The following is a 23,468-nucleotide window of genomic DNA, read 5'->3' as shown; positions in this document are numbered from 1 at the left end:
GGCACCTCTGCTCCTGCAGGGGTGCCCTCACTTATGGGTACCTGCACCCTGACCTCTGGGCTAGTAGGGGTGACTTGCAGTGACCTGTAGTGAAAGGGTGCATGCACCTTTTCACGCAGGTTGCAATGGCAGGCCTGCAGACACATTTTGCATGGGCTCCAATGGGTGGCACAATACACACTGCAGCCCATGGGGAACCCCTGGTGCCCAATGCTCTGGGTCTCTAAGTACTGTATACTAGGGACTTAAATGGGGGTACCATTATGCCAATTGTGGGGTTTGTGAAGTCCTAAGCAACCAAATTTAAAGGGAGAGAGCACAATCACTGGAGGTCCTGGTTAGCAGGATCCCATTGAAAACAGTCAAAACACATTGACAGCAGGCAACAAGTGGGGGTACCTATGCCAAAAAGAGGGTACTTTCCTACACAGTCGCCACCAGCTTAGTGCTTAGGTGCCACCCTTGGATTTGTTCCACAGGATTCTTGAGTGACATCCAGCAGCAGCTGATTTGAAATACCCTTCGATGGGACCCGTCTCTTCAGAGGCAAGGCAGATTCAGCCATAGAGCATTTTAAAGGCAGTAGAGCTACTGCACACTTTCTTGGGCTCATTCTGCCTTTATGCCAGTTTCCCAACACTTGTGTCCCTATTGAGACTTTGGCAGGGAATATCAACAGAGGCAAGGCCTTAATGAGCCTCAGCAGCAACAGGCCTCTGTCTGTCTGAAATTGAGATGTGGGATCAGGCCACCAGCATCGAGGCCCCTACAGACACAGCTCCACCCAAACCCCAGCTTCCCCCCCTTCAAAACCAGTTTAAGTAACCACCTGTAGCACACAAAAGCTTGGTGGGAAGTCTTATCTTTAATCTCCCTGGATAGAAGGGTTGGGTGCTCTAGATTGCGGAACACGGTTACTCCCTGTCCATTCTATCACATCACTCTGTTATGCCACCCACACCATACAACACAGGGGAAAATTAACAAATGCCTCCACCCCATCCTAAATCTATGCCCTCAGTATGCCTTCCTTCAAAAGGAAAAGTTCAAAATGCTCCACTTGGCCCAAGTTCTGTTTTCCTCTGATTCCAGGAGTCAGGATGGTGACATTGTACTTGCAGGACACCTATTTCCACACCCCTGACCTGAAGTCCCAAGTGTGTAATCTGCAGTTTAAAGTAGGCTAAGAGCGCATTCAATTCTTTGTGCTGGACTTTGTCCTTCCTCTCGGGTTCGGTTCCTTAGGTCATTTATGCCATAATTCTTGCAATAAGGTAAGTAACCTCAGTGGAATATTTTCTCTTTAAGCCTTGATGTCTAAAATACACCTATGTGAGTGTCATAGATACAGTAATAACTTGTAGAATTTCAGTTATATTCAAGTAATTCTCCCATTACACAGATTGTCTCTCTATCCCCAACCTCTTAAATTGGTGATTTATTATGTGTTTGTGACAATTTAAACTTTAGATGCTGCTAGGTCTGGAAGTCAGGGCAGACCAGTGTGTGTTAGCGGTTGGCCTCCCTCAGGTCTCACGAAAAATACTTTGTTTTTAAAATGGTGTTTTGAATATTCCCTCTATGTAGTATTAAGAATGTGGTTATTTCAGTAATCTAGTTGGCATGCTCTGCTAATTTGAAACAGTTATTAATGCAGTTGGTTCTTTTGTGAAATCATTCTCCTTTCTTTTTCCAGAGGTGGTACAGAGTCAACACGATATGCAGTTCAGCTCATCAATGCACTTATTCAAGATCCTGCTAAGGAACTAGAAGACCTAATTCCCAAAAATCACATCCGAACTCCAACTGCCAGCTCAAAATGTGGGACATCGAATACATCCTCTGGAGCCAGTGTTTCATCGCCATTTAGCAAAATATCATATGCTTTGGGAACAGCTACAATTACAACTTCACAGACTGCAGCATTGTCAACTTTTCAATCTTCCAGCAGACTTACCAAAAATGCTTCAGCAGGTGTCCGATCTCCTTTCCCAGTCTCAATTCCTTTAGCTTATTCCCACCCTCATTTTGCCCTATTGGCAGCACAAACCATGCAACAGATTAGACACCCCCGTTTACCCATGGCACAGTTTGGAGGAAACTTTACACCAACGTCCAGTACTTGGGGACCATTTCCTGTGAGACCAGTTAGTCCTGGAAGCACAAACAGTTCTCCAAAGCATAACAGTACAGTTCGTCCAGCCGTCCAGAGTGCTAACCTTATTCAACCTGAATGTTCTTCATCACCTTCGTCTGCTAATTGCTCTATCGCTATGTCTTCTGTTCCTGTGTCCAATCAATCATTGCCATTGACGCATACCCCTTCTCCATCGGCTAGAAAGCAGCTGTTCTCCTCTACTCCTAAAACAAGCACAATTGCCCCTGTGACAACCAGTATCAGTACCACTTTGCCTTCAAGTACTTCAGTATCACGAAATAGCGGTCAAACACACTTTTCCTCCAGCACAGTTACTAATCCACACTTTTCTCAAAATAAAAATCAGTCATTTTCTGCAACCAAAGAGGTATTAATCCCTGATCAACATACTGGACATGTTTGTATGCAATCATCTGCATCTCTTAGTTTTAACTCCTCCACTAATAGTCATGCAAGAATTAGTGATTCCCGATCAACTACCAGCACCCCCCTTCCTACCAATATGCAGGAAGAAAATTTGCCATTGTCAATACCTTCTGCCACTTCAGAATCAGCGTCTACAGATGAAACGTCTTCTACACCAAATGTTGTACCTTCAGGCACAGAAAGTCGAGACCATTGTAATTTACCTCCACTGCCTAATCCAGCACAGCTAGCATCTCACAGAGTTCAGCCTAGAGGTTCTTTTTGTCCAGTGTTAAGTAATGCAACACTGCTTCAAGATCATCAGTCTATTTTTGTTACAAATTCTGGTTGTTTAGCACCACAGGATTCGATTAAACAAATTCCACCTACTGCAGTACCACTTTCATCACTTGTGAACATTATGAATGGTTCTCAACTTCATATGAACGCTCCAAATAAGCATTTACCTTCTACTTTCGGACCAGCTGCTATTTTCAATAACTTTAGCAGTCTTTTTGAAAGTCAGGTACCAGTCAGCCAGAACTGGGGAGGCTGCCCACTTTCCTCCCGAACTGGAGCAGATCAGACTTTCACTGCACAATCTCCTTATCTAAATAATTCAGTTCTCGGGCACTTGGAAAATGTCCATTATTCTGATGGTTCAAAGGCCCCTGGATTCAGGCAACCAACCCAAAGACTTTCTACAGGCCCCTTAGGTAAGTTGTGAAAACTGTTAATACAGTATGAAGTTTTGAAAAAATTGTGGTAGGTTGGCATATCGCATTGTGAATTTGGCTTGCTAAAGTGATGTTTGTAGTTTTCTCATGAGTAGTTCTAACTGCAGATTCCTCACCTTAACCGTATTCCTCAGAAGGGTTGGAATGTTACCCTGAGTGATTGCCAGTGGTGAGGCTTATTGTAAGTATTCTCCCATCACCTTTTGTGAGTTTGATATTCCCCAGGCCCGAGACTGGATCCTGAAACTTGAAAGCAGCTACAACGTGATGAGCAGGCCTACATATAAGCGCCACCCCTATGCACAGATGTCAGTTCCTTTCTTCCCACGCTTTCAGACACGGATCCCGTGCTACTCCTTGGTGTTTTCAAGATCTATTTTTTTATTTTATTATTTTACCATTGTGCAAGCAAAAAATGGCACCCCTAAAATAACAGGCTTCAAGCCATGGAGGGACTGTTGCAAACAAATGTCTGACAGACCCTATGAAGTATATCTGAGGAGCGTTGGGGTCGGGACATGATTCCAGGGCCTTTGATGATTGCACCTAAATGAATTGGAAGGCCATACGGAACCACAAGGGGATGTTGTATGTTGCCAAACATCAGAAAATGTCATGCCATGACGAGACTAAGTAGAAAGGAAGGTCCCTTTCCTGCTCCTGAAGTCTTTCACATGACAGATCGTCGCCTTTCAAGTCTTTGGGTATGTTCAAGAAGAAGCATAAAAAAATCGGAGTAGTAGTTTGCCCATTTCTGCCACTCTCAAACTATATAGAGAGCACAAGCTCATCAGCGTGCCACCTGGTGCTGCTTCTGATCCCTATCTGAGCCAATTCATAGCCTAAACCTGATGCACCCTGAATTTCCAGGTCTGTCAGTGCATTACAGCCAGTAGAGACCATTAAGGAGACCAGTTTGCTCATTTTCTGCTCTTTACTGGCTCCCTCTGGTGTACTTTCAGGCCCCTTGGATCTGATCAGCAGGGACCTTCAGTTGGACTTCTGCCAGCTAGTCCACTCTGCATCTTCTGTGCCCCTTCAAAACCACCTCTGGTTCCGTACCAACACCACCCACTGTGCTGCTAGTCTCCTTCACATTGATGCAAATGCAGGCAGAGGGTTTGCAGCCCATTGGTGCTTTCCAACGCTGAGCAGAGTCCACCCAGGCTGCACTCTACTCCCACCAGAGCACAGCCAGCTACTCTTCTTATTAGGATACCTAACCCATACCACGTGGTACTAGTCAGGTGTAGGAAGTTGGCTCTGTATGTACTATTTCAAAGTAAGAAATAGCATGCACAGAGTCCAAGGGTTCCCCTTAGAGGTAAGATAGTGGCAAAATTAGATCATTCTAATGCTCTATTTTGTGGTAGTGTGGTCGAGCAGTAGGCTTATCAGAGGGTAGTGTTAACCATTTGTTGTCCTCATACAGGCAATAAATGGGGAACACACACTCAAAGGCAATTCCAGGCCAATAGGTTTTTATATAGAAAAATATATTTTCTTAGTTTATTTTAAGAACCACAGGTTCAAGATGTACAAACAATACTTTAAATGAAAGGTATTTCACTTAGGAACTTTAGGAACTTTGAATTAGCAAAATAGCATATACAGTTTTCACACAAATGGCAATAAGCTATTTTAAAACAGGACACAGTGCAATTTTCAAAAGTTCCTGGGGGAGGTAAGTGTTTGTTAGTTTTGCAGGTAAGTAAACCACCTACAGGGTTCAAAGTTGGGTCCAAGGTAGCCCACCGTTAGGGGTTCAGAGCAACCCCAAAGTTACCACACTAGCCGCTGAGGGCCGGTCAGGTGCAGAGGTCAAAGTGGTGCCCAAAACAAATAGGATTCAATGGAGAAGCGGGTGCCCCGGTTCCAGTCTGCCAGCAGGTAGGTACCTGCGTCTTCGGAGGGCAGACCACAGGGGTTTTGTAGGGCACCGGGGGGGACACAAGTCAGCACAAAAAGTACACCCTCAGCGGCACGGGGCGGCTGGGTGCAGTGTGCAAACAGGCGTCTGGTTTGCAATGTAGTTCAATGGGAGACCTAGGGGTCTTTTCAGCGATGCAGGCAAGGGGGGGGGGGGCTCCTAGGGGTAGCCACCACCTGGGCAAGGGAGAGGGCCACCTGGGGGTTGCTCCTGCACTGGAGGTTGGATCCTTCAGGTCCTGGGGGCTGCGGGTGCGGTGTCCTTACCAGGCGTCGGGTTCTTAGAAGCAGGCAGTCGCGGTCAGGGGGAGCCTCTGGATTCCCTCTGCAGGCGTCGCTGTGGGGGCTCAGGGGGGTCAACTCTGGCTACTCACGGGCTCGCAGTCGCCGGGGAGTCCTCCCTGTAGCGTTGGTTCTCCACAAGTCGAGCCGGGGGCGTCGGGTGCAGAGTGCAAAGTCTCACGCTTCCGGCGGGAAATGTGTGTTCTTTCAAAGTTGTTTCTTTGTTGCAAAGATGCTTCTTTCTTGGAGCAGAGCCGCTGTCCTCAGGAGTTCTTGGTCCTTTTAGATGCAGGGTAGTCCTCTGAGGCTTCAGAGGTTTCTGGACCCTGTGGAACGCGTCGCTGGAGCAGTTCTTTTGAAGTGGGGAGACAGGCCGGTAGAGCTGGGGCCAAAGCAGTTGGTGTCTCCATCTTCTCTGCAGGTTTTTCAGCTCAGCAGTCCTTCTTCGTCTTAGGTTGCAGAAATCTAGTTTCCTAAGAGCCCCTAAATACTGAATTTAGGGGTGTGTTTAGGTCTGGGAGGGCAGTAGCCAATGGCTACTGTCCTTGAGGGTGGCTACACCCTCTTTGCGCCTCCTACCTGAGGGGAGGGGGGCACATCCCTATTCCTATTGGGGGAATCCTCCAAAATCAAGATGGAGGATTTCTAAAGGCAGGGGTCACCTCAGCTCAGGACACCTTAGGGGCTGTCCCGACTGGTGGGTGACTCCTCCTTGTTTTGATCATTATCTCCCATGGACTTGCCGCCAAAAGTGGGGTCTGTGTCCAGGGGGCGGGCATCTCCACTAGCTGGAGTGCCCTGGGGCATTGTAACACGAAGCTTGAGGCTCACTGATAGGTGTTACAGTTCCTGCAGGGGGAGGTGTGAGGCACCTCCACCCAGAGCAGGCTTTTGTTTCTGTCCCCAGAGAGCACAAAGGCCCTCACCACATGGGGTCAGAAACTCGTCTCTCAGCAGCAGGCTGGCACAGACCAGTCAGTCCTGCACTGAACAATTGGGTAAAATACAGGGGGCATCTCTAAGATGCCCTCTGTGTGCATTTTTTAATAAATCCAACACTGGCATCAGTTTGGGTTTATTATTCTGAGAAGTTTGATTGATACCAAACTTCCCAGTATTCAGTGTAGCCATTATGGAGCTGTGGAGTTCGTTTTTGACAGACTCCCAGACCATATACTCTTATGGCTACCCTGCACTTACAATGTCTAAGGTTTTGCTTAGACACTGTAGGGGCATAGTGCTCATGCACCTATGCCCTCACCTATGGTATAGTGCACCCTGCCTTAGGGCTGTAAGGCCTGCTAGAGGGGTGACTTACCTATGCCACAGGAAGTGTGAGGTTGGCATGGCACCCTGAGGGGAGTGCCATGTCAACGTAGTCATTTTCTCCCCACCAGCGCGCGCAAGCTGGAAAGCAGTGTGTCTGTGCTGAGTGAGGGGTCGATAGGGTGGCATAAGACATGCTGCAGCCCTTAGAGACCTTCCCTGGCATCAGGGCCCTTGGTACCAGGGGTACCAGTTACAAGGGACTTACCTGGGTGCCAGCATTGTGCCAATTGTGGAGACAATGGTACATTTTAGGTGAAAGAACACTGGTGCTGGGGCCTGGTTAGCAGCGTCCCAGCACACTTCTCAGTCAAATCAGTATCAGGCAAAAAGTGGGGGGTAATTGCAACAGGGAGCCATTTCCTTACATCAGGTTTTACACAATGTTTTTGACACTGACTCAGATAGTGACAATTATGATAAAGAGGGTGCTTTTGTCTCCCAATATGATGAGAAAAAGTGGTATGAGGAGCACAGTACCAGTGGCCACGATACTTAAGCATTAACTTGGCTTATTTCTCTTCCTTATCCTGCCACTGAGGGGGGCTCCTCCATTGCTGCAGGTCACTACCTGTGTCCAGCTGCATAATGGTAACTCCGAGCCTGGGCATGTTTGGTATCAAACATGTCGGAATCATACCCCAATACTGTTGCCAGTATTAACTGTATGATTCCATGCACTCTGGGGGCTCCTTAGGGGACCTGCAGCATTGATCCCACCAGTCCTCTGGAGTTTTCCAGGCAGCCCGTGCTGCTGCCACCCCTCAGACAGGTTTCTGCCCAGGGGGCCTCACTGCAACTCCTGTGCCTGCTGCCTGTGGGTCGCCTGTGGGGGCTGCCTCCTCTTCTTGCGACTCTGCCAGCTGCTGAGTCACCTCGGACTCCCCTCCTTGGGTAGAGGTGCTTAGAGGCTGGTCCTCTTCAGCCTTGCAAAATCTTCATCTCCGACTCCACTGTTGCATTTGCCAAGGCTTGTTGGTGGTTTTCCAGCATCACTTCTAGAACTCCTCTTCTGCTCCTGTGCTGCACTGCTAACTTTCTTTACCCACAGTCGACCTGGGCCTGCATCCACAGTAGGGTGGGTAGTGAATGGCTCCTTCCACAGCCAGACATCCCAACTCGAAATAGACTTGGTCCCTTCTTTTGCAGTTCCTCTTGTGTCAGGATCCACCTTTGGTTTCTTTCAGTGTTGCCTGGGTTTTGCACAGTCCTTTTCCAAAGTCTTCCTTTTGGTTTTGGGGAAAAACAGGTACTGAACTCTTCTCTCCTGGTTGGTAGAGGGCACCCTGGAACTTACCCTTTATTGTTCCTAGTTCCTCCATCTCCCCATCTACTGATTACACTTCCTTGGATGGAGGACTGCCCTTTCACTTTTTTAGTATATAGTTTGGCCCTCAACTAGGGCCCTCACTGTTTACTGTTGCTTGTACCAGCACCTATTTCTTTAAATCCTATTTCCTGTTTGCTAATGTCTATATAATAGTGTGTTTACTTACCTCCAGCTGGGGTATTGCCTATACAGTATCTTAGTATTTGTGTTACCATAATAAAGTACCTTTATTTTTGTAATACTATCTGGTTCTTTCATGTGTGTAAGTGCTGTGTGACTACAGTGGTATTATATAAGCTTTGCATGTCTCCTAGGTAAGTCTTTGCTGCTCATCCACAACTGCCTCTAGAGAGCCCTGGCTTCCTAGACACTGCCTACACTTCAATAATAAGGGATACCTGGTATAAGGTGATAACACCATAGGTGCTCACCACACACCAGGCCAGCATCCTATACCTATCTTGCACTATAAGAACTAAACAAGCATAAGCAATAAGTCCTTTCAGAAGTTCCTCTTATAGGAAGTACTGTTGCTTTAGCTGAGGGGAGTTCTTTCCTCATCCGGTGCCTGCTTCCATTTCGCTAAACACCCATTCTCTCGTAGGGGAATTTCCATGATAGTCATAAGCACTGAATAGTTTTGCACGCCTGTGGGGACCCCGGAGCACTGTTCTGAAGAGTATTCTTAAGTGTAGATGTTTGCCTTTCTTGAAAAAGGCCTGTAAAGTCACTTAAGAATATCAATGTGCAGCCTAGAGGAAAGGCTACAACGGCCAAATTGTTCATTCTTTTGGTTGGTAAGAAAGGAAACTGTAGTACATATATACCTTTAAAACATATTTATTCTAGAAATGTGGTAAAAAACATGTTTTCCAACCTTATTCTTAACTTCTGATGAGAATGAAACAATGCAGGGCAGTGTAGCCCAATAGGCTGCCATTATACAGAATGTAAATAGAGCTGTGCCTTTAAGAAAAAGTCTTCCTGTATCCCATCATGCACAGCAAAAGGCAGTTGCCTCAGTTCTTTTTGTAGGCTTGTAATATGACATGAAGAAATCTGAGTATCTCTTTCATTAACAATATCGTAATTATTATGGTTATCCTCATGTCAACTCCACCGGGGAGGAGGGAGGGTTGCTTATGACTATCATGGAAATACCCCTACAAGAGAACTGGAGTTACAGGTAAGAAACCATTCCTTCTCTCGTAGGGGATTTCCATGTATAGTCATAAGCACTGAATAGATTAGCAAGCCCATCCCAATAACCGCGGTGGAGTATACATAACAGTAAAGAAACAATAAATCACGCAAAGAGATTCTTCAGAGAGGCCTGTCCAACCTGAGCATCTGTCCTAGCATCTGAATCAAGGCAGTAATGCTTAGTAAAGGTGTGGACAGATCGCCAGGTAGCCACTTTGCATATTTCTGCTAAAGGAATGTTTCTCATCCAAGCAGCAGTAGCCACCTTCCCCCTAGTAGAATGGGCTTTTGGCCTGCCATCGAGGGATTTATTTGCTAACTGATAACAGAATACGATACATGAGACAATCCACCTGGATAAGGATTGTTTGGAGGTGGCCAGACCTGTACTAACTGGGCCATAGTTAATAAACAGCTGTTGTGATTTGAGTATAGATTTTGTTCTATCCAAGTAAAATTTTAAAACCCTTTTTACATCAAGAGAATGTAGGGTCCTCTCAGCAGGAGTAGATGGATTTTGTAAGAAAGTCGGTAAGGAGATGGTCTGGTTTACGTTAAAGTCTGAAATGACTTTTGGAAGAAATTTAGGGTGTGTTCTCATTACTACTTTTGAGGAATGAAAAACCGTATAAGGTTCCTTTGCGCAAAGGGCCTGGATCTCACTGACCCTGTGAACTGAAGTGATTGCAACCAGAAAAGCAGTTTTCCAAGTAAGATGCTGGAGTGATGCTTTGTGTATTGGTTCAAAAGGGTGCAGCATCAGACGCGAAAGAACAATATTCAGCTCCCATGTAGGAGATGGCCGTCTAACGGGAGGAAAAACCTTTTTTAAACCTTCGAGGAAATCCTTTATGATTGGAATTTTAAAGAAAGAGGATTGGGAAGGACTCTTCCTATATGCCGTAAGAGCTGCCAGGTGTACTTTTATTGATGACAACTGTAAGCCAGACTTTGCCAGGTTTCTTCTCCGCATGTTATTGGGTCAACATTCTTGTCCAAATACCACATGCAGAACCTTTTCCATTTGAAGGCATAAGCTGTTCTTGTGGAAGGGCGTTTTGCCTCCCTTAGAATCTCCATGCAGTCCTGAGGAAGATCAAGATTACCATATTGTACTAGCTCAGGAGCCAAGCTGCCAAATTCAACGACGAGAGGTTGGGATGTCTCATCTGGCCTTGAAGCTTCGTGAGAAGGTCGGGCGGCAAGGTAATCTGATGTGTGGTCTGAGTGACCGGTGAAGGAGGTCTGGAAACCACCACTGGCGTGGCCATTCTGGGGCGATTAGAATCATCTTGGTGTTTGAGTAGGACAGCTTGAGGAGGACTGTCGGTATCAGGGGAAGCGGTGGAAAGGCGTAAAGAAATGCTCCTGACCAGTTTATCCACAGAGCATTCCCAAATGTTCCTGGATGGTAGTACCTGGAGGCGAAGTCTTGGCATTTTTTGTTTTCTGGGGTTGCAAAGAGGTCTATAGAAGGGGTACCCCACATGGAAAATATGGAGCGGACGTCGTCGTCGTGCAAGACCCACTCGTGGTTTTTATCCATTGCTCGGCTGAGGGCATCCGCCTGGACATTCTGTATGCCCGGAAGGTGAGTTGCCACTATTGATAGGTTCCTGGCTAGGAGCCAGTGCCAAATTGTTTGGGCCTCTGTCGACAGAGTCCTGGATCTGGTACCCCCTGTTTGTTCAAGTAGTACATGGTGGCCATGTTGTCTGTCTGGAGAAGCAGAGTTTCCGCCTTCAGCGCAATGGACTGCGCGAAGCTCTAAAAGATTGATGTGATAAAGTTGTTCTCTCTGCAACCAAGAGCCTTGTATTTGGAGGTGATCCATGTACGCTCCCCATCCGAGCAGCGATGCATCCGTGACTATTGTCTGAGTTGGAGGGTGTTGGTGGAATGGCATCCCTTTCAGAAGATTGATCGGAGAACACCACTTGAGACATTGAATGGCGTGGGGAGAGAGAAGGATGCTGTTCTCACAGTCGTCTACTAGTTGATACCACTGATTCTCTAGGCATTCCTGTAAAGGTCTCATATGGAGGCGAGCGTTGGGAGTGAGGTAGATGTAAGACGCCATTGACCCCAGGAGAGAGGATATCTTTCTTGCAGTGGTCTGAGGCATTTTCTCGAGCTGCTGACATTTTTGGAGGATTTATAAACACCGTTCCTCCGAAGGAAACACCTTTCCTTGAGTGGTGTCTATGATGGCGCCTAAGTAGTGCAACCTCTGTACAGGTATTGCCGTGGACTTGGAGAGGTTGACTTGAAGGCCCAGTTTCTGGAGTAGCTGGGGAGTCCAATTGAAGTGCTGTTGGGCCTCTATGTATGTGGATGCTTTTATTAGCCAATCGTCTAGATAGGGATAGACAAATATGCAATGTTTCCTTAAATGGGCTGCTACCACCGCCATGCATTCGGAAAACGTCCTTGGTGCTGATTTGAGGCCAAAAGGAAGCACTGTAAATTGGTAATGACTTTTTCCGACGAGGAATCTTAAAAACTTCTGATGCTTTTTGATCACTGGAATGTGGAAGTAAGCGTCGCGGAGATCTATTGAACAGAGCCAATCTCCTTGACGTAGTTGGGGGTAGATTTGGTGTAAGGATAGCATCCTGAATTTTTCTCTGCAAACCCATTTGTTGGCTACCCTTAGATCTAGAATGGGTCGGAACTCGTGTTTGTCTTTCTTTGGTACTAGGAAGTACCTCGAATAGATTCCTTTTCCCTTTTGGTTGATAGGGACAGGTTCTATCGCCCTCTTTTGTAATAGAGTTGTTACTTCCGCTTTGAGAGCGTTGAGATGGTATTTTACAGGTTTGGGTGGAATAGAAGGCGGGGGACTTATGAACCTGAGACAGTAGCCATTCCGCACAATATTCAACACCCAGGCGTCTGACGTTATGCGTTGCCACTCTTCCAGATGATGTGAAATACTTCCCCCTACCGGAGTGGGTAACGGAGGAGGGGGAAGTGAGGATTCAGGACTTAGACGCTGATGCTTGACGAGCTATTTGGGCAGCTTGTGGCGTAGAGCGACCCCTTGTTTGTTATTGCTGGGTCGAAAAGGTTCTCTGATGTTGCTGTTGCTGGGATCTTGGAGGCATCCACTGCGGTGTTTGAAGCCTTTGAGCAAAGAGTCTACGGTGGTAGGGACGGAATGTTTTCCGTTGCTTTCTTGGCCTCTCGATGCCCACCGCCTTTAGAGTGTCCAGTTCTGTTTTCATCCTCGACATCTCGTCGTCAGCATGAGAACCAAACAAAGTGGAACTTGAAAAGGGCAAATTTTGTATCCTCTGTTGTGCCTCTGGCTTAAGTGAAGTGAGTCGTAGCTAGGAATGTCTTCTCAAGGAAATTCCATGAGAATAATTATGAGCGGATAACACAGAGGAGCCTGCAGCCGCGCTTATTACTTGATTGGAGACCATGGCGCCTTCACTCACAATCTTCAAAAAATCCTCCTTTTTCTCCTTAGGAAGGTATTCTGCAAATTGCAGCACAGAATCCCAAAGGGCGCAATCATACCTGCCCAACAGGGCAGTGGCACTAGCCGCTTTCATAGTGATGGCTGATGTGGAGCAAACTTTGCGGCCTGCGGCATCAATTTTTCTACGCCCCTTGTCCGGTGGAGAAGAAGACGACGGAGATTTAGAATGTAATTTCTTAGCAGCCACGATCACCACCGAATCAGGCACCGGATCTGCTCTCAGAAATAAAGGGTCCTGCTCACAATTCTAAGACTAATTGTATCAAACTTTTCTCTCAGCTGGGTCTAACGGTAAATGTGTAGAAGTCATCGATCCTTCTAATGACAAGACTGCAGTTTCTGAGAGCAGTCCAAGACACTCAAACGGTAGTGCCTTTTTTCTGTAGGGGGTAATTATGCAGTAGCTTAAGCAGCAACCGTTAACAGGATTCGAGAACAACACTGTAGTGGGCAACAGACACCTCAAACAAGCTCTACTGTGGTGATGGTTCCAAAACACACTGAATGCTGCCCTTCCATTTCAGCCCACCACAGACAAGGTTTTCATGACAATGGATACTTCATTGTAAGGTTGGGGGGGACTAAAGACCGAGAATGTCCACAAAATGTCTCTTGCCATACATGGAAAAACTCCTGCACAGAACAGCTTAAAACAGAGTGACTTCCACAGCTACAAGCATCTCTGTCAAAATTGTTGGGACAAGCTGTGTTGGTCAGGACAGTTATGACTCTGATATATTATGTTGCCAAATGGTTCATTTGGAGAGTTTCACAAGGCTTCATTCCCTCTCAAAGGGGTCATAGAATTCTGTGGGGCTGGTCCATAGCAAGCAGGGTGAATGTTCTGAATTCTTGGAAGATATTCCACTGAAACAGGGAGGTAGAGTCACTCAGCTGTGCCTTAGCAGACTACCACTAGTGGAAGCTTCATCAGGGTCCGGCGTGTTATGTTTTCTAGAATTGGGATCATCTGATATACCACTTTGTAGAACAAGATATGCCTGTACTACACCAACAGGTACAGGCAACCCCGTTTCGAGGGCAGTCCATTTCAGTGACCTGGACAAGTGTCTTCACTTGTTTCTTTTTGTCAATTCCCATCATCCCCAGAGTGCTGAGAAAGGCTAAAGATGACCACTGTTCACTGAAAATGATGGCCCAACCAGTTCTGGTACAGTGACCTATTGAGTCTGTCACAAAATCCACTGATACAGTTAAAAAATCATTTCAACCTTCTTTCCAGACAAAAAAGGCAGGTCCTCCACCATGATCATCCCTTGTGAACTGCAGTAAAATACTGGCAAAACCATAGATACCTGCTACAACACAGGCTTACAACACTAAGTGCAAAACTATTTGTGACTGGTGTATCTGATGGAGACTTCTAACAGAGGATTCCTTACCCTAAAATTTCTCCAAGTATCAGACTGGATCTAGAAAAAAAAATTGTGAGCAATATCCCTGCATGTCGAGAGGTGGCATTGATCGGCTCTACGTTAGTCGTCTGTGGATTTTACCATCCGTGGATTCATGCCCTTCTGACTTTCACCTAAACAAACCTGTCATTCTTTTCTTCTTTTTTCCAGATATGTCTACGTCAGCAGAAAGATTCTTACGTTCATTGAATATTTTTAGATGTATTGGGTTCTATATAAACAAAACACAATACATTTGTACTTATGACCTGCTATTTTACTCGTTCTGCTGTCGATGCAGAGCTTGCCCGGTATCCTAGCAAGGAATTGGTCACTGATTACCAGACTACATCACCTTTGGTCATAGTAAAGCTTACAGCATGCTTCTGATTGATACTTGTAACCCTGAATCCCCAGGTGCCAGACTGAAACTGGGAAATTTCAACAACATTGCTCCCATTTTCTGGGAGCTGGCATCGTGCAGCTCCATGTTGACTTCATCCCTCCCCAGATGCACTCTGAAGTCAGTGTCTTTCTTTATGCATCAGCCACTATGGATCTAGATGTGCTCTAGCAACATTTGCCATTCTTCAAACAAATTAAAACTATCTGACACTTCTAGGGAAATATGTTCCCTTTGAAAACTATAGGCGTCAAACAGTGCTGATATTGCAGGAAGCAGTTGTCAGTTATGGACCCTCACAAGTTGTGTCTTTGGTGGCTGTGCGCAGGTTGTGTGCCATGTGTGCCCTCATGCATCAAAAGGCCTGGTCATTGTACCTTTCCAGTGAGTGATCCACATCCCACTCAAAATTTTCTGGTAAAACCAAACTCCAGACGCAATTAAAAAAAAAAAAAAAAAAACTAAGTGGTAGTTGACCACATCTCTCACATTCTAGCTCAAAAGTGAAGATGTGAGGGCGCCCAGATAAATATCACACTTCTTCAAAGTCCCCGGTTTCAGAATGGATTTCTCAGCTGACCCCAAGGTGCCCCTGAGTTCCTCAGTCTGTTATTGACACTGCAGCAGAGACCATGCTGCATAGCTTTAGTGTGACTGAATCCCTGTGGTGCACATTCTGGCCCCAAAGAGCCATATGTTCTGCCAGTGGACTTACCACCAGAGGATTCTCCCTACACGCTGTATGTCCCAGTGAGACCTGTACCAGACGCATACCGACTCTGATACAGACTCCCACACTGGCCTCAAGATCCACACCGGTTTCTGTAGCACTGATGCAGATCCAACTCCACTGAAGCTGATGGGAGATCTGGAGCCAGTACCCATGTCGGACCCCAAACCGATGTTGGCCCGAGCTTTTCCCGTGTTGTGCTATGAGATCACGAAAATGCAACCATTTGTTATGCAACTGGTTTCTAATCCACTGCCCCTCCTATTACATAACTATCCGCCAAAGCTCCATTCTCTTCTTTTTTTTTTTTTTTCTTTTTTTTTTTTTTTTGCTCGGTCTCAGACCCTATCTTAGAGCCTGAGGAGGAGAGAGGAGGAGGGTGATGGAATACACTTCTCTGTAGTGTTGTTGCACTACTTGTGACTTTACGAATTACAGATACCGGTGCCCACAGTCTGGAAATGGTCTGTGGATGAACTGGTCAAGGGGTATTTGCTTATGATTTTCTCCCTCACTTTATCTGGTACTTAGGAAAAAGAAGCAAGTGTCCATGTCTCCTAATTTCAACAACCTGGACAAGACCACCCTGGTATTAAATACTCCCATAGATGTCACTCAGTCCCTATGAAAACCTCTCACTGAGGTGGCACCATCTGACTCAGCATCAGCATCAGGACCAGCTCAGACACCCTGATACCAGACAGCTGATCCTCACTATCAGACACTGAGTTCCTAGACTTAGGCTACCTTGATCTTTGGGAAAAGTGCATGCTTATCCTTCTAGAGGTGTGCAAACTCAGTACTTGTAACTGTCACATAGCTAAATTGAAGAGATTAATGCACTATTTTCAACAGCTCAACCCTTTTAATGTTTCTGTGCAGGAGATGGTTGGTAACCTTCTGTACCTATATGACAGGTCTTGCATATGCTTACTTATTGTTAAACTTAACTGCTGTTGCAGCAAACTTGAAAAAGACAGCACTCCGTTTTTTCAAAGTTGCAGCCTAATGGTCTTCATGGAGTGTCATAAGTTGGTAGTAACTCGCAAACAACCCCTGCCCCTTGTGTAACCAGAATGTAGTTCTCACATGACTCTTAAGGTGTTCCTTTCGAGCCCTTACACTCGTGTGTGATCTGCAGTTCCTGTCATGGAAGGTGGCTATTCGCCATCGCATCCCTCAGACACATTAGGAAGCATCATGCTCTTACAATACAGGAACCATTTATCCAGGTTCTCAAAGATAGGGTATTCCTTTGAATGAACCCCAAATTCCTACCTAAAGTTGTTTTGCCTTTTCACATGAATCAGATCATTCAGCTGCCCTATTCTTCGCTCATTTGGAGTCAGCAGTGGAAAGGGCCCTTCACGCACTAGATAGTAAGAGGGTGTTCATGTCTTATGTTGATAGAACTAAGCAGCAGTTGCTAGATGGATCATTAAGTGCATCCAGACTTGCAACATTAAGACAAAATGCACACTTTCTTGTGCCACCCATGCTTTTCTGGACAATGTCACTTTAATTGACATCTGTCACTTTGCCTCTGTGTCAATGCTACACTCCTTCACCAAACATGATTTTATAGACTTCTTAGTACGTTAGGAAGTTGTTCGTATATTGCACTTTCAAACATGTGTATCATCTGTTCACTAGTTCAGGGGTGTGGAATTTAATAAAATATCTACTTGTCCATTAGAGAGGTTGCTTTACAAATCTACTTATTGTGTAAAAGACACCCACTTGTCCCTTTGACATGTAGTGCAACGACAAATTATGACAGCAATCTCATTATATAGGAGCTCTGCTAATAGCCTCTCTGATTATACCAGGGCTTAAAATATAGTAGGGTTTGAATACTAACAATTCCCTTATTTTGTCACCATTCTGTAGATAAACACACTGGGGATGGAAGTAGCGGTAAGCAATAGCTCTGGGGTTGGAATGGGATTTTGAGTCTGCGCAAACCCACTAACTTGCTTGTTTTGGGGGCTTGAATCAGTTACTCTGTATTTTTTCCCAATACTGAGAAAGGCTGAAAATGTACTCCTGAAAAGAAATAAAGCTTCTTCCAGGGTTTGGGGGGGGGGGGGGGGGGGGGGGGGAGTGGTTGGAGGGAAAGTGAATTTGTAAACACTTATCAGATTTTCGCATGAACAAACCTACACCTGCACATTTGCTGATACGAAAATGCATTTCACAAATATTTTCTAGGAGTACGATTTCCTGGCCTACTTCTGTAAATTTTTGTGATTTCTTGGAAGCCATAAATCTGCACAAATGCAAAGACATATACCATGGGTGTACTTGTGTGACTTTCTTTAACCCCTTTACTGCCAGACCTTTTCCCCCTCAGGTGCCAGGCCTTTTTTGGCTTTTTGGAGCAGTTTGCGCTTAGGCCCTTATAACTTTTTGTCCACATTAGCTACCCACGCCAAATTTGCGTCCTTTTTTTCAAACATCCTAGGGATTCTAGAGGTACCCAGAGTTTGTGGGTTCCCCTGAAGGAGACCAAGAAATTAACCAAAAGACAGCGAAAATTTTGTTTTTTAAAAACAAAATGGGAGAAAAAGGCTGCAGAAGAAGGCTTGTGTTTTTTTTCCCTGAAAATGGCATCAACAAAGGGTTTGCAGTGCTAAAATCACCACCCTTCAGGAACAGGCAGACTTGAATCAGAAAACCGCTTTTTTCAACACAATTTTGGCATTTTACTGGGACATACCCCATTTTTACAGTTTTTTTGTGCTTTCAGCCTTCTTCCAGTTAGTGACAGTAAAGGGTGTGAAACCAATGCTGGATCCCGGAAAGCAAAACATTTCTGAAAAGTAGGCAACATTCTGAATTCAGCAAGGGGTCATTTGTGTACATCCTACAAGGTTTTCCCACAGAAAATAACAGGTGAAATAAAAAAAATATTGAAATTGAGGTGAAAAAAAAAGCCGTTTTCTCCACGTTTTACTCTGTAACCTTTTTCTGCGATGTCAGATTTTCAAAAGTAATATACCGTTACATCTGCTTGACTCTTCTGGTTGTAGGTTCATCAAGAACCCTAAGTACACAGAGCCAAAAAAAGGAGCTGCACCTTGCAATGGGTTTTCATTCTATACCGGGTATACATCAATTCATTTGGTGAAATATACAGAGTGAAAAATAGGTATCAAGAAAACCTTTGTATTTCCAAAATGGGCACAAGATATGGTGTTGAGAAGCAGTGGTTATTTGCACATCTCTGAGTTCCCAGGTGTCTGTTCTAGCATGTGAATTACATGGCATTTCTCAAATAGATGAATTTGGAAGGAAAAAATGTAGAGAAAGAAAATAACACTTGTCTTGCTAACCTGTGTTCCCTCAAGCCTCCCTATAAAAATTGTACCTCCCTTGCGTGGGTAGGCCTAATACTCGCAACAGGAAACGCAACATGGACACATCACGTTTTTACATTGAAATCTGACGTGTTTTTTGCACAGTGCCTAGCTGTAGATTTTGGCCTCTACCTCAGCCGGCACCTAGGGAAACCTACCAAACCTGTGCATTTTTTAAAACTAAACACCTAGGGGAATCCAGGATGGGGTGACTTGTGGGGCTCTCACCAGTTTCTGTTACCCAGAATCCTTTGCAAACCTCAGTTTGGCCAAAAAAAACACTTCCTCACATTTCAGTGACAGAAAGTTCTGGAATGTGGGAGGAGTCACAAATTTCCTTCCACCCAGCATTCCCCCAAGTCTTCTGATAAAAATGGTTCCTCACTTTCTCACTTGTGTGGGTAGGCCTAGTGCCCACTAAAGGAAATGCCTCAAAACACTATCTGGACACATAAAAATTATCAAATACCTGTTTATTGCAGGAGGGTGTGGGGGTGGTGGCTGTGGCACCTGCGTGTTTGGTCCTGGGCTCAGCAGCCATCTAGGGAAACCTACCAAACCCAGACATTTCTGAAAAACTAGACACCTGAGTCCAGGAAGGTGTGACTTGCGTGGATCCCCCAATGTTTTCTTACCCAGAATCCTCAGCAAACCTCAAATTTAGCTAAACAATCAAATTTCCCGCACCGGGACAAATTTCCTACCACCCAATGTTCCCTGCAGTCTCCCGGTAAAAATTATACCTCACTTGTATAGGTGGGCCAAGTGCCTGTGACAGGGAAGAGACAAAAACATGTCGAAATTGAGGGGGAACCAAAACGGGTCCAAAAGGGCAGTTTGGGGGAAGAAAAAAAACATTTTCAGGCTGACAAGTACAGCAGAATTTTTTATTGATATAGCTGAGACAATGCTGGGTGGTAGGCATTTTGTGGATTCCTGCAGGTTCCGGAAGGTTCCATCACAAAAATGTGGGAAAAATGTTTGATTTCCAGCAAAGTTGGAGGTTTGCAGGGCATTGTGGGGAAAAAAATGGTGTGGGGTGCATGTGAAGCACACCACCCTGGACTCACCCAGATGTTTTGTTTTCAGATGTGTCTAGGTCTTGTGGATTTTTCTACATGGCAGCGTCCCAAAGTCCAAAAAGTGCAACCTTCACAATTCCAAGTGGGGACGATTTTGAGAGTTAGCCAAGGTCTCATGGCCCAAATGTAAAACCAAAACCCAAAATAATCAAATGTCCTCTTGCTTTCCCTGGGATAACATTTTTGTGTGCGGGGGGGGGGGGGACGGAAGGTGAAGGACTGTTACCCACTTCAGTTGGGGTGGGGGCATACCCAGGCCCATACTGGTTGGTAGCCACCAACCCACAATTTTTTATTATTTTGTATTCCTTGGCATCTAGTAGGCTTTCTGCCGCCCCACCCCAGGGTGTGGATCGGAGATAATTGCCCTATCTGTCCACTGTTGGGCAGAACAACTTTGTCCCCATTTATTTCTGGGGGGCAGATATGGCCAACAGTAATGTGCCCCATGGTAAGTGACCCTTGCCTAAGGGGTCGCCCCTCTTGTGTGAAATTGGTGCAACAAAAAAAATCATCCCTGGGGCCTAGTGGTTTCTGCACCTCTTGGGGGCAGATTAGCTGAATATAAATAGGCCGATTTGCCCCCAAGGGGGCAGAAATGGCCTAAAAACAATTTGCCCCCCAGGGAAGCGACTCTTGCCTAAGGGGTCGCTCCCCATATATAAAAACAAAAAAAAGGGGGTGGGCAGAAAAGGGCTACAAATATCCCCCCCCCCCCCCCCCTGGGGAGCAGCCCTTGCTTAAGGGGCCGCTCCCCTTACTCAATAATATTTTTTTTAAAAAATTTAAAAAATCCTGGTGTCTAGTAGTTTCTGCTCCACTTGGGAGCAGATTGGCCTAATAAAATAGTCCGATCTGCCCCGAAGGGAAGCAGAAATAGCCTAAAAGTAATTTGGAGGAGCCTAAGGGGTCGCTCCCCACATATAAAAAAATAAATAAATAAAAAAAAATTATCCCTGGTGTCTAGCAGTTCTGCCCCCGGGGGCATATCGGCCTAATTATAATAGGTCAATCTGCCCCCCGAGAAATGGCCTAAAAATAATTTCCCCCCTGGGGAGCGGCCCTTTCCCCAGGGGCCGCTCCCCTTGTGCATACAAACAAAAACAAAAAAACTCCCTGATGTCTGGAGGGCATTTCTGCTGCACGATCGCATAGCGATCGGGCAGCGGAAATGCTGAAAAAGACATCAAAGGAAATGAGACCTTTCCTTTCTTTTGATGCCTTGCTTGGCCCCTCCACGTGTTAGCAGGAGAAATGCAAAAGTATTTCTTCTCCAATCGGCGCTGGAAGCTGAGCTTCCAGTGCAGAGGGGCAGGCCTCTGATGAGGTTGGCACGCCATTGTGTGCTGACATCATCAGATGCCACAGAGGGGTCGGGGGCGGGGTGGAAGAGGAAGAGATTCCCCTTCTATCCCTGCCAAGGGGAGTGGGGTGCCAGTGCCTTGGGGGGGGGGGGGGGGCACACTAGCGCTTCCCCTGAGAGCCCATAGCAGGACAAGGTGGTTACGTCCCTTGTGCCTGAGCGCCACGGCAGTGGACATAACCCTCTTGTCCCGGGCACCTGGGTTAAGAACTAGGCCCCTAATTAGGGCTGGCTTTAACCAAGACATTTTGTTAATAATAAATTCTGTCTCTCTGTTGGCTGGCTTCACTGTGAGTGGCAGCGTTCTGCTCTATCACAGAGAGTGTATCGACACATTATATAGTTTTGTTGTCCTTCACTGCAAACATTATGTCCTGGGTGTTGGGCTATAAGGAATTCCACATCCCTGCTAGTTGCTGCTTTGGAGAGTGACTGCTTTAATTCTGTGCAGAGCTTCTGTATTCATATCCATACATGCTGCTAATGAAGTTTTACTTCCCCTGTAACTATCTGTTCGTGCCACGTAGTGCTGTGGATTAACATGCTCTCATTCTCCCCCACAAAAGCCAGCAATGATAAATGTTACTTTGTACTTATATTCTGTTTATTATGTACATCCTACTCTGTCTCCGACACTGCTCTACACTTGTGCTACTTGCCAGCTGAGCGGAAAACAATTTGAGGTGGAGCCAGTGTGTTAGTGCATTGTGGACAAGGGGTGAAGATTTTTGACTCAAACTTTTTTGAAGAAAAGCAAGTTGCAAATGTCGAGGCCCAGTGTTGGTGGCAGGAGTATGCAGAGCATGGGAATCTACAGCACCACACACTACAAACAGATTGATATATAGTATTATAGCAAAAGGCAAGTACTCTGTTCATCGTGCTTGTATGTGTCTATTACACCATTATAGGCACAGAAGCCATCAACTAATATTGGGAAAAGACTACCTTGCTTATGATAATCACATGTTCATTGTGTCATTTTGTTGTAGCCTGAACCCATTTACCAAAGTGCAACTTAAATAGTGATACTGCAAATCTCTATTCCAAATGTAATAAAAGAAAGCTGCAAAAAACAGTTTGAAAGAATCCTAGTGACACCATTCTATACTTCTACTGAACTCTAAATTATCAAAACGTTCTAAATTTTCTCAGTAGCACTCATAAGAATGTGATATATAATGGCCCACGTTTTAAAAGCTATATAAGGAATGACCTTGCCCAAGAGTGCTAAATTCGATGCATGTAACTTTGTAAAAGTCATGGAAGGAATCTCTCAATAATTTTACCTACAATTTCATGAATGCCTGCTAAAGACATACAAAAGAAAGATGAAAGCTCTTAAACTTTTTAAATGGTCACTGTTGCTTGAGTGCAGAAAAGATATTTAAAAAAAAAAAATGAAAGTTGGTCTAAGGGGATCACCACAAATGTACAGTCCATTAGTCTGTCATATTTGAACTCTTGGGTACACATGTTGTTAAATTAATGCTATACTCTGATTCTAAACTTGTCATTGATAATAGCCTGTCAATTCCTCCAATTCACCTACAATACTTAGTGACACAATCTATTGTGAAGAAAGTAAAAAAAAAAAAAAGCAGAACTGTGCCGTGCACATTCTCAAAATGCCAAGCAACAGGGTAAGTTCTGTCAATTTCTGATTGCTCTGTTATATTCACCTGTACTTTGTAACTGATAACAAATTTCTGCCACTGTATCTTTTGGAACAGAAGCATTCACCAATCCAAATTATAGTCAGATGTAGATAATAAACTTCTGAATTGTCTGTGTAGTTCTTAATTGTAGAACATCATATGAATTTAAATCTCAAATATTGGCATGCAATGTATTCACCTCATTTCTTAAAACTGCATTGATTAATAAGCCAATTGCTCATAAGGTTAGTGTTGGTAACTGTGCAGTAGTGAATCTCTTAATGATCCAGATTTACAGAAAGGGATTGAAAGGTGGTAAGAAATATCACCCACCTTATCCGTTTCTAGGATGACCCAATTTCCTTAAAATCTGTTGAATTATGTGTGCCAGTGAGCTAACACTAGTAATGTTTTCAAGCTGGCATTCTGCATTGTAGTTTATACTAGCCTGGTGGGATATTCCCTAGCGTTGGCCTTCCTGACATCATTTTTTTTCCATTCTTTAGTAGTGCTACTGGTATGGTGAGTTCAGAGAAACTCTGCATTTGAAGTGCTCTATTTTAGATTGGCAGTATCAATTGTAGCATATTTTACCAGAATC

At 45.1% G+C, this 23,468-nt stretch overlaps 1 protein-coding gene across 3 annotated transcripts in view; it reads left to right on the top strand.

Annotated features, from left to right (window-relative positions):
• ANKHD1 (ankyrin repeat and KH domain containing 1) overlaps positions 1-23,468 on the top strand; it is an 896,896-nt gene that overhangs the window by 658,725 nt on the left and 214,703 nt on the right. For all 3 annotated transcript variants that reach the window (XM_069199295.1, XM_069199294.1, XM_069199296.1), the window contains exon 29: positions 1,697-3,279. In XM_069199295.1, the coding sequence (XP_069055396.1) occupies positions 1,697-3,279 (1,583 nt within the window). The remainder of the gene's footprint in view (positions 1-1,696; positions 3,280-23,468) is intronic.

The sequence above is a fragment of the Pleurodeles waltl genome, chromosome 7 (genome assembly GCF_031143425.1).
Source record: "Pleurodeles waltl isolate 20211129_DDA chromosome 7, aPleWal1.hap1.20221129, whole genome shotgun sequence".
NCBI lineage: Eukaryota > Metazoa > Chordata > Amphibia > Caudata > Salamandridae > Pleurodeles > Pleurodeles waltl.
This window is presented reverse-complemented; position numbering and strand designations above follow the sequence as displayed.